The 11,433-nt window shown below is 42.8% G+C and overlaps 1 protein-coding gene across 4 annotated transcripts in view; it reads left to right on the forward strand.

Annotated features, from left to right (window-relative positions):
- LOC5502865 (ribosomal protein S6 kinase alpha-2-like) overlaps window positions 1–11,290 on the forward strand; it is a 30,083-nt gene extending 18,793 nt beyond the window's left edge. For all 4 annotated transcript variants that reach the window (XM_048721493.1, XM_048721495.1, XM_048721494.1 and 1 more), the window contains 3 exons: window positions 8,898–8,954; window positions 9,564–9,647; window positions 9,864–11,290. In XM_048721493.1, coding sequence (XP_048577450.1) covers window positions 8,898–8,954; window positions 9,564–9,647; window positions 9,864–9,980 — 258 coding nt within the window. In that variant the 3' untranslated portion in view covers window positions 9,981–11,290. The remainder of the gene's footprint in view (window positions 1–8,897; window positions 8,955–9,563; window positions 9,648–9,863) is intronic.
- The last annotated feature ends 143 nt before the right edge of the window (window positions 11,291–11,433 follow it).

Here is an 11,433-nt window from a genome sequence, read left to right on the forward strand (position 1 = left end):
AGGTATCACACCTACTCAAGGTAGAATAACCCTTTACCTGGTATCACACCTAGCCAAGGTAGAATAAGCCTTTACCTGGTATCACGCCTAGCCAAGGTAAAATAACCCTTTACCTGGTATCACGCCTAGCCAAGGTAAAATAACCCTTTACCTGGTATCACGCCTAGCCAAGGTAAAATAACCCTTTACCTGGTATCACGCCTAGCCAAGGTAGAATAACACTTTACCTGGTATCACACCTAGCCAAGGTAGAATAACCCTTTACCTGGTATCACGCCTAGCCAAGGTAGAATAACCCTTTACCTGGTATCACACCTAGCCAAGGTAAAATAACCCTTTACCTGGTATCACACCTAGCCAAGGTAGAATAAGCCTTTACCTGGTATCACACCTAGCCAAGGTAGAATAAGCCTTTACCTGGTATCACACCTAGCCAAGGTAGAATAACCCTTTACCTGGTATCACACCTAGCCAAGGTAGAATAACCCTTTACCTGGTATCACACCTAGCCAAGGTAGAATAACCCTTTACCTGGTATCACACCTAGCCAAGGTAGAATAACCCTTTACCTGGTATCACACCTACTCAAGGTAGAATAAGCCTTTACCTGGTATCACACCTACTCAAGGTAGAATAAGCCTTTACCTGGTATCACACCTACTCAAGGTAGAATAAGCCTTTACCTGGTATCACACCTACTCAAGGTAAAATAAGCCTTTACCTGGTATCACACCTACTCAAGGTAAAATAAGCCTTTACCTGGTATCACACCTAGCCAAGGTAAAATAACCCTTTACCTGGTATCACACCTACTCAAGGTAGAATAACCCTTTACCTGGTATCACACCTACTCAAGGTAGAATAAGCCTTTACCTGGTATCACACCTACTCAAGGTAGAATAAGCCTTTACCTGGTATCACACCTAGCCAAGGTAAAATAAGCCTTTACCTGGTATCACACCTAGCCAAGGTAAAATAAGCCTTTACCTGGTATCACACCTAGCCAAGGTAAAATAAGCCTTTACCTGGTATCACACCTAGCCAAGGTAGAATAACCCTTTACCTGGTATCACACCTAGCCAAGGTAGAATAACACTTTACCTGGTATCACACCTAGCCAAGGTAGAATAACACTTTACCTGGTATCACACCTAGCCAAGGTAGAATAACCCTTTACCTGGTATCACACCTACTCAAGGTAGAATAACCCTTTACCTGGTATCACACCTACTCAAGGTAGAATAAGCCTTTACCTGGTATCACACCTACTCAAGGTAGAATAAGCCTTTATCTGGTATCACACCTAGCCAAGGTAAAATAACCCCTTACCTGGTATCACACCTAGCCAAGGTAAAATAACCCTTTACCTGGTATCACGCCTAGCCAAGGTAGAATAACCCTTTACCTGGTATCACACCTACTCAAGGTAGAATAACCCTTTACCTGGTATCACACCTACTCAAGGTAGAATAAGCCTTTACCTGGTATCACACCTACTCAAGGTAAAATAAGCCTTTACCTGGTATCACACCTAGCCAAGGTAAAATAAGCCTTTACCTGGTATCACACCTAGCCAAGGTAAAATAAGCCTTTACCTGGTATCACACCTAGCCAAGGTAGAATAACACTTTACCTGGTATCACACCTAGCCAAGGTAGAATAACCCTTTACCTGGTATCACACCTAGCCAAGGTAGAATAACACTTTACCTGGTATCACACCTAGCCAAGGTAGAATAACCCTTTACCTGGTATCACACCTACTCAAGGTAGAATAACCCTTTACCTGGTATCACACCTACTCAAGGTAGAATAAGCCTTTACCTGGTATCACACCTACTCAAGGTAGAATAAGCCTTTACCTGGTATCACACCTAGCCAAGGTAGAATAACCCTTTACCTGGTATCACACCTAGCCAAGGTAGAATAACCCTTTACCTGGTATCACACCTACTCAAGGTAGAATAACCCTTTACCTGGTATCACACCTACTCAAGGTAGAATAACCCTTTACCTGGTATCACACCTACTCAAGGTAGAATAAGCCTTTACCTGGTATCACACCTACTCAAGGTAGAATAAGCCTTTATCTGGTATCACACCTAGCCAAGGTAAAATAACCCCTTACCTGGTATCACACCTAGCCAAGGTAAAATAACCCTTTACCTGGTATCACGCCTAGCCAAGGTAGAATAACCCTTTACCTGGTATCACACCTAGCCAAGGTAAAATAACCCTTTACCTGGTATCACACCTACTCAAGGTAGAATAACCCTTTACCTGGTATCACACCTACTCAAGGTAGAATAACCCTTTACCTGGTATCACACCTACTCAAGGTAGAATAACCCTTTACCTGGTATCACACCTACTCAAGATAAAATAAGCCTTTACCTGGTATCACACCTAGCCAAGGTAAAATAAGCCTTTACCTGGTATCACACCTAGCCAAGGTAGAATAACACTTTACCTGGTATCACACCTAGCCAAGGTAGAATAACACTTTACCTGGTATCACACCTAGCCAAGGTAGAATAACACTTTACCTGGTATCACACCTAGCCAAGGTAGAATAACACTTTACCTGGTATCACACCTAGCCAAGGTAGAATAACCCTTTACCTGGTATCACACCTACTCAAGGTAGAATAACCCTTTACCTGGTATCACACCTAGCCAAGGTAGAATAAGCCTTTACCTGGTATCACACCTAGCCAAGGTAGAATAAGCCTTTACCTGGTATCACACCTAGCCAAGGTAAAATAACCCTTTACCTGGTATCACACCTAGCCAAGGTAGAATAACCCTTTACCTGGTATCACACCTAGCCAAGGTAGAATAACCCTTTACCTGGTATCACACCTAGCCAAGGTAGAATAACCCTTTACCTGGTATCACACCTACTCAAGGTAGAATAACCCTTTACCTGGTATCACACCTACTCAAGGTAGAATAAGCCTTTACCTGGTATCACACCTACTCAAGGTAAAATAAGCCTTTACCTGGTATCACACCTACTCAAGGTAAAATAAGCCTTTACCTGGTATCACACCTAGCCAAGGTAAAATAAGCCTTTACCTGGTATCACACCTAGCCAAGGTAAAATAACCCTTTACCTGGTATCACACCTACTCAAGGTAGAATAACCCTTTACCTGGTATCACACCTACTCAAGGTAGAATAAGCCTTTACCTGGTATCACACCTACTCAAGGTAGAATAAGCCTTTACCTGGTATCACACCTACTCAAGGTAAAATAAGCCTTTACCTGGTATCACACCTAGCCAAGGTAAAATAAGCCTTTACCTGGTATCACACCTAGCCAAGGTAAAATAACCCTTTACCTGGTATCACACCTAGCCAAGGTAGAATAACACTTTACCTGGTATCACACCTAGCCAAGGTAGAATAACCCTTTACCTGGTATCACACCTAGCCAAGGTAGAATAACCCTTTACCTGGTATCACACCTACTCAAGGTAGAATAACCCTTTACCAGGTATCACACCTACTCAAGGTAGAATAACCCTTTACCTGGTATCACACCTACTCAAGGTAGAATAACCCTTTACCTGGTATCACACCTACTCAAGGTAGAATAAGCCTTTACCTGGTATCACACCTACTCAAGGTAAAATAACCCCTTACCTGGTATCACACCTAGCCAAGGTAAAATAACCCCTTACCTGGTATCACACCTAGCCAAGGTAAAATAACCCTTTACCTGGTATCACGCCTAGCCAAGGTAGAATAACCCTTTACCTGGTATCACACCTAGCCAAGGTAGAATAACCCTTTACCTGGTATCACACCTAGCCAAGGTAAAATAACCCTTTACCTGGTATCACACCTAGCCAAGGTAGAATAACCCTTTACCTGGTATCACACCTAGCCAAGGTAGAATAAGCCTTTACCTGGTATCACACCTAGCCAAGGTAGAATAAGCCTTTACCTGGTATCACACCTAGCCAAGGTAGAATAAGCCTTTACCTGGTATCACACCTAGCCAAGGTAGAATAAGCCTTTACCTGGTATCACACCTAGCCAAGGTAGAATAACCCTTTACCTGGTATCACACCTAGCCAAGGTAGAATAAGCCTTTACCTGGTATCACACCTACTCAAGGTAGAATAAGCCTTTACCTGGTATCATACCTACTCAAGGTAGAATAAGCCTTTACCTGGTATCACACCTAGCCAAGGTAAAATAAGCCTTTACCTGGTATCACACCTAGCCAAGTTAAAATAAGCCTTTACCTGGTATCACACCTAGCCAAGGTAAAATAACCCTTTACCTGGTATCACACCTAGCCAAGGTAGAATAACCCTTTACCTGGTATCACACCTAGCCAAGGTAGAATAACCCTTTACCTGGTATCACACCTAGCCAAGGTAGAATAACCCTTTACCTGGTATCACACCTAGCCAAGGTAGAATAACACTTTACCTGGTATCACACCTACTCAAGGTAGAATAACACTTTACCTGGTATCACACCTACTCAAGGTAGAATAACCCTTTACCTGGTATCACACCTACTCAAGGTAGAATAACCCTTTACCTGGTATCACGCCTAGCCAAGGTAAAATAACCCTTTACCAGGTATCACACCTACTCAAGGTAGAATAACCCTTTACCTGGTATCACACCTAGCCAAGGTAGAATAAGCCTTTACCTGGTATCACGCCTAGCCAAGGTAAAATAACCCTTTACCTGGTATCACGCCTAGCCAAGGTAAAATAACCCTTTACCTGGTATCACGCCTAGCCAAGGTAAAATAACCCTTTACCTGGTATCACGCCTAGCCAAGGTAGAATAACACTTTACCTGGTATCACACCTAGCCAAGGTAGAATAACCCTTTACCTGGTATCACACCTAGCCAAGGTAGAATAAGCCTTTACCTGGTATCACACCTAGCCAAGGTAGAATAAGCCTTTACCTGGTATCACACCTAGCCAAGGTAGAATAAGCCTTTACCTGGTATCACACCTAGCCAAGGTAGAATAACCCTTTACCTGGTATCACACCTAGCCAAGGTAGAATAACCCTTTACCTGGTATCACACCTACTCAAGGTAGAATAACCCTTTACCTGGTATCACACCTACTCAAGGTAGAATAAGCCTTTACCTGGTATCACACCTACTCAAGGTAGAATAAGCCTTTACCTGGTATCACACCTACTCAAGGTAAAATAAGCCTTTACCTGGTATCACACCTAGCCAAGGTAAAATAACCCTTTACCTGGTATCACACCTACTCAAGGTAGAATAACCCTTTACCTGGTATCACACCTACTCAAGGTAGAATAAGCCTTTACCTGGTATCACACCTACTCAAGGTAGAATAAGCCTTTACCTGGTATCACACCTAGCCAAGGTAAAATAAGCCTTTACCTGGTATCACACCTAGCCAAGGTAAAATAAGCCTTTACCTGGTATCACACCTAGCCAAGGTAAAATAAGCCTTTACCTGGTATCACACCTAGCCAAGGTAGAATAACCCTTTACCTGGTATCACACCTAGCCAAGGTAGAATAACACTTTACCTGGTATCACACCTAGCCAAGGTAGAATAACACTTTACCTGGTATCACACCTAGCCAAGGTAGAATAACCCTTTACCTGGTATCACACCTACTCAAGGTAGAATAACCCTTTACCAGGTATCACACCTACTCAAGGTAGAATAACCCTTTACCTGGTATCACACCTACTCAAGGTAGAATAACCCTTTACCTGGTATCACACCTACTCAAGGTAGAATAAGCCTTTACCTGGTATCACACCTACTCAAGGTAAAATAACCCCTTACCTGGTATCACACCTAGCCAAGGTAAAATAACCCCTTACCTGGTATCACACCTAGCCAAGGTAGAATAACCCTTTACCTGGTATCACACCTAGCCAAGGTAGAATAACCCTTTACCTGGTATCACACCTAGCCAAGGTAAAATAACCCTTTACCTGGTATCACACCTAGCCAAGGTAAAATAACCCTTTACCTGGTATCACACCTAGCCAAGGTAGAATAACCCTTTACCTGGTATCACACCTAGCCAAGGTAGAATAAGCCTTTACCTGGTATCACACCTAGCCAAGGTAGAATAAGCCTTTACCTGGTATCACACCTAGCCAAGGTAGAATAAGCCTTTACCTGGTATCACACCTAGCCAAGGTAGAATAAGCCTTTACCTGGTATCACACCTAGCCAAGGTAGAATAAGCCTTTACCTGGTATCACACCTAGCCAAGGTAGAATAAGCCTTTACCTGGTATCACACCTAGCCAAGGTAGAATAAGCCTTTACCTGGTATCACACCTACTCAAGGTAGAATAAGCCTTTACCTGGTATCACACCTAGCCAAGGTAAAATAAGCCTTTACCTGGTATCACACCTAGCCAAGGTAAAATAAGCCTTTACCTGGTATCACACCTAGCCAAGGTAAAATAAGCCTTTACCTGGTATCACACCTAGCCAAGGTAGAATAACCCTTTACCTGGTATCACACCTAGCCAAGGTAGAATAACCCTTTACCTGGTATCACACCTAGCCAAGGTAGAATAACCCTTTACCTGGTATCACACCTAGCCAAGGTAGAATAACACTTTACCTGGTATCACACCTACTCAAGGTAGAATAACACTTTACCTGGTATCACACCTACTCAAGGTAGAATAACCCTTTACCTGGTATCACACCTACTCAAGGTAGAATAAGCCTTTACCTGGTATCACACCTACTCAAGGTAAAATAACCCCTTACCTGGTATCACACCTAGCCAAGGTAAAATAACCCCTTACCTGGTATCACACCTAGCCAAGGTAAAATAACCCCTTACCTGGTATCACGCCTAGCCAAGGTAGAATAACCCTTTACCTGGTATCACACCTAGCCAAAATAAAATAACCCTTTACCTGGTATCACACCTAGCCAAGGTAAAATAACCCTTTACCTGGTATCACGCCTAGCCAAGGTAAAATAACCCTTTACCTGGTATCACGCCTAGCCAAGGTAAAATAACCCTTTACCTGGTATCACGCCTAGCCAAGGTAAAATAACCCTTTACCTGGTATCACGCCTAGCCAAGGTAAAATAACCCTTTACCTGGTATCACGCCTAGCCAAGGTAGAATAACACTTTACCTGGTATCACACCTAGCCAAGGTAGAATAACCCTTTACCTGGTATCACACCTAGCCAAGGTAGAATAAGCCTTTACCTGGTATCACACCTAGCCAAGGTAAAATAAGCCTTTACCTGGTATCACACCTAGCCAAGGTAAAATAAGCCTTTACCTGGTATCACACCTAGCCAAGGTAAAATAAGCCTTTACCTGGTATCACACCTAGCCAAGGTAGAATAACCCTTTACCTGGTATCACACCTAGCCAAGGTAGAATAACCCTTTACCTGGTATCACACCTAGCCAAGGTAGAATAACCCTTTACCTGGTATCACACCTAGCCAAGGTAGAATAACACTTTACCTGGTATCACACCTACTCAAGGTAGAATAACACTTTACCTGGTATCACACCTACTCAAGGTAGAATAACCCTTTACCTGGTATCACACCTACTCAAGGTAGAATAAGCCTTTACCTGGTATCACACCTACTCAAGGTAAAATAACCCCTTACCTGGTATCACACCTAGCCAAGGTAAAATAACCCCTTACCTGGTATCACACCTAGCCAAGGTAGAATAACACTTTACCTGGTATCACACCTACTCAAGGTAGAATAACACTTTACCTGGTATCACACCTACTCAAGGTAGAATAACCCTTTACCTGGTATCACACCTACTCAAGGTAGAATAAGCCTTTACCTGGTATCACACCTACTCAAGGTAAAATAACCCCTTACCTGGTATCACACCTAGCCAAGGTAAAATAACCCCTTACCTGGTATCACACCTAGCCAAGGTAAAATAACCCCTTACCTGGTATCACGCCTAGCCAAGGTAGAATAACCCTTTACCTGGTATCACACCTAGCCAAGGTAAAATAACCCTTTACCTGGTATCACACCTAGCCAAGGTAAAATAACCCTTTACCTGGTATCACGCCTAGCCAAGGTAAAATAACCCTTTACCTGGTATCACGCCTAGCCAAGGTAAAATAACCCTTTACCTGGTATCACGCCTAGCCAAGGTAAAATAACCCTTTACCTGGTATCACGCCTAGCCAAGGTAAAATAACCCTTTACCTGGTATCACGCCTAGCCAAGGTAGAATAACACTTTACCTGGTATCACACCTAGCCAAGGTAGAATAACCCTTTACCTGGTATCACACCTAGCCAAGGTAGAATAAGCCTTTACCTGGTATCACACCTAGCCAAGGTAGAATAAGCCTTTACCTGGTATCACACCTAGCCAAGGTAGAATAAGCCTTTACCTGGTATCACACCTAGCCAAGGTAGAATAACCCTTTTTATTTTTTTTAGCAGTCACGGTAACGAATCCTGTATTCTGATTGGCTAATAGAGCGGGCCGGAGATTCCTATATATGCCCTAGCTCCGAGAATTGATATTTTGAGCGCGCTGCTTGCTCAAAATATGTTTTCGCTGGCGCTAGAAAAAAAAAAGTTATTTACCGGGTTAAGGTCGGTCCGTATCGTGAAATACCGTGACCGAGGTCTTGAAAATCTAGCCAAGGTAGAATAACCCGGTATCAGATCTTTTCGCGCCCCCATCCCCCATCATTCTGTTGGCAAGACTCATCTTAAAGTCACCGCCTATCTCCGAAACCAAGCTTTGATTGCGTTTACTCTCCGAGTAGGACGAATCTTCAAGTATGTGATTCGCTACCTCTCTCACCAGACTTTGGAAAATTGAAATGAGAATCGTATTCGTCAGCATTCTCTCAGCTTATTTTCTCCTATTGTTGTATCACAGGACCTCGTTCGCCAAATGTTACACGTTAATCCACGCCTCCGACTCACAGCAAAACAGGTACGAACCTCCATCTTTACTCACCTTGTTACAAACCCCATCTTTACTCGCCTTGGTACAAACCCCATCTTTACTCGCCTTGGTACAAACCCCATCTTTACTCGCCTTGGTACAAACCCCATCTTTACTCGCCTTGGTACAAACCCCATCTTTACTCGCCTTGGTACAAACCCCATCTTTACTCGCCTTGGTACAAACCCCATCTTTACTCGCCTTGGTACAAACCCCATCTTTACTCGCCTTGGTACAAACCCCATCTTTACTCGCCTTGGTTCAAACCCCATCTTTACTCGCCTTGGTACAAACCCCATGTATACTCGCCTTGGTACAAACCTTATCTTTACTTGCCTTGGTACAAACCCCATCTTTACTCGCCTTGGTACAAACCCCATCTTTACTCATATTAAGTAGAATGGGCTATGAATTATAGATACAATAAACAGTATATATACGTATGATCTGCACCATTTTCACTCAAATCATCACCGACATGATCATGACCACTAACGTCACCATCCCTACGATCACTGGAGCACCAAATCGTTAACATTGTACGGTAGTCCTGTGATGTTCTTCCAGGGTCAATAACGGGATTGGTCAATTCTGTAGGTTCTACAGCATCCTTGGGTGGTCAGCAGACATCACCTATCGACGCACAAACTTCAGCACGTCAGCAGCGTCTCGAGAATCAAGGTACAGAGTGGGGGTGGGTGGGTGACACCTTACCCATGAGCATTTGCGCGTAATATTCTAAGCAAGCAGCACGAGATTCGCTAGGAAATGCGCCAAGTAAAAGAACCCAATTATCCTCATTACGTTAAAATTTGTAAAAAAAAGGGCAAAGAAATTAAAGTTTAGTTCTGTTTTATATATCTATTTATCTATATTTGCTGTTGTTGTTCTCAACAGGAAGCTGTCAAAGCCACTTTCTCTGCACTGCACTCCTCACCAGATCCCCGACGGCTGAAGCCCGTTCAGGCATCCCTATTAGCGCAGCGACGTGGAGCAAAGAAGCCCAACAAGTAGTTAGACCTTCTGTCCGGAATATTGGATCACAGACCTGTTCGTATGCCAGACATTTTGGAAGGAATTCTTACATGAGTTACAATCCTTACTAATTCAAATCGTGTTATGATGTAAAAACTCGATCAGACAGATCTTCAATCATCCAAACACGGAAACATTTTTTTGGTGTGAAATTCGATGAAGGAAAGCGATGATATGCCATGTGATGGTCATTTTGTGCGGGTCCTTAAATGGTTTGAATGTCACTTGAAATTAGTTTGACTACTCAATTGGCAATAAAAGCCATTGCTTCAGGATTTCCTAATGTCTTCCTGCTGACATCGAGTGGAAAGGCCATTTTCCAATCATTTCGTTTTTCACAAACATATTTTGGTAAAAATATATGAATTTGCTTATAGTCACTGAATGTTAATTCCAACGTTTCGGCATTGGTTAATTATTAACAAACATCACAGCGATCAGTGCGTAGGACCATAAGCCTCTACCATTCACTCTACTGAGAATTGTCGATACTTGGATGGTAGCTATTCGAAGTTCTGCATTATCTTGAATTTGCTCAGTAGGGGAAAGGTCCAAACTTATTACAGTATTTAAGCACCAGTATACTTCCGGAAGCCGTCGAAAACCTAAACCTACAAGAGACAAAAGAATCTATAAGAGACCGCGCCATCAGCTCTAAATTTTCAGTCGCGTCCTCGAAGAAACTTCCAATAGACACACAGCCTTAACAATTTTGATTTTTGTTTTTGCGATTTCCGTTGAAAATCGTCGGAGATCGATACGTGATCGACCAGAAGTAAACTGGTGACATTGCCGCTTGAATCCGAATACGTTTATTGGTCTTGGAGGCCTCTCCCGGTTATTTTGGTATAAAACACGAGTGACTTTCAACATTGGTAGTAGCGCGAGAGTAGATTCTTTTTTACCTTATCAATATAAACCTATTTTTGTACAAATAAAATGAAGCAATCTTTTGATAATCGGATGACTTAACTCTCTATATATAGTTTTCATAGCGTTGTACTTTATAGAAATGACGAACACGTGTCTTTTTCCATGTTGTCATGGGAACGGTAGAGCGAGGTACCTTGTGAGATTCTTTACATAATCCTCCACGGGCCAAATATTTTCTGATTTTCTGGGTATCAAGATGGTGCCCCTACACTGAGTTACTCAAAAGACCGTGCAAGATGTGCTGAGTAGTGCGCATACGGTGGATGTGTTCCCCTCGCTTGTTCCAAGCTATTTCGCTAAATGCAGCCCTTATCATCCAAATGTACATACGGGTTCTATAAAAGGTTTATGGAGTACACAGTTGTTTGAACTCTTTCAAATCCCCGTTTTGCCTCTTACATAATCCACTGTAATCGTCGGGTTATTACGTCACACTAGTCATTGGTCGGGTTATTACGTCATCACAAGTCCTTTGTCGGGTCATCTCTGTAATCATTCT

The sequence above is a fragment of the Nematostella vectensis genome, chromosome 14 (assembly GCF_932526225.1).
Source record: "Nematostella vectensis chromosome 14, jaNemVect1.1, whole genome shotgun sequence".
Classification (NCBI taxonomy): domain Eukaryota; kingdom Metazoa; phylum Cnidaria; class Anthozoa; order Actiniaria; family Edwardsiidae; genus Nematostella; species Nematostella vectensis.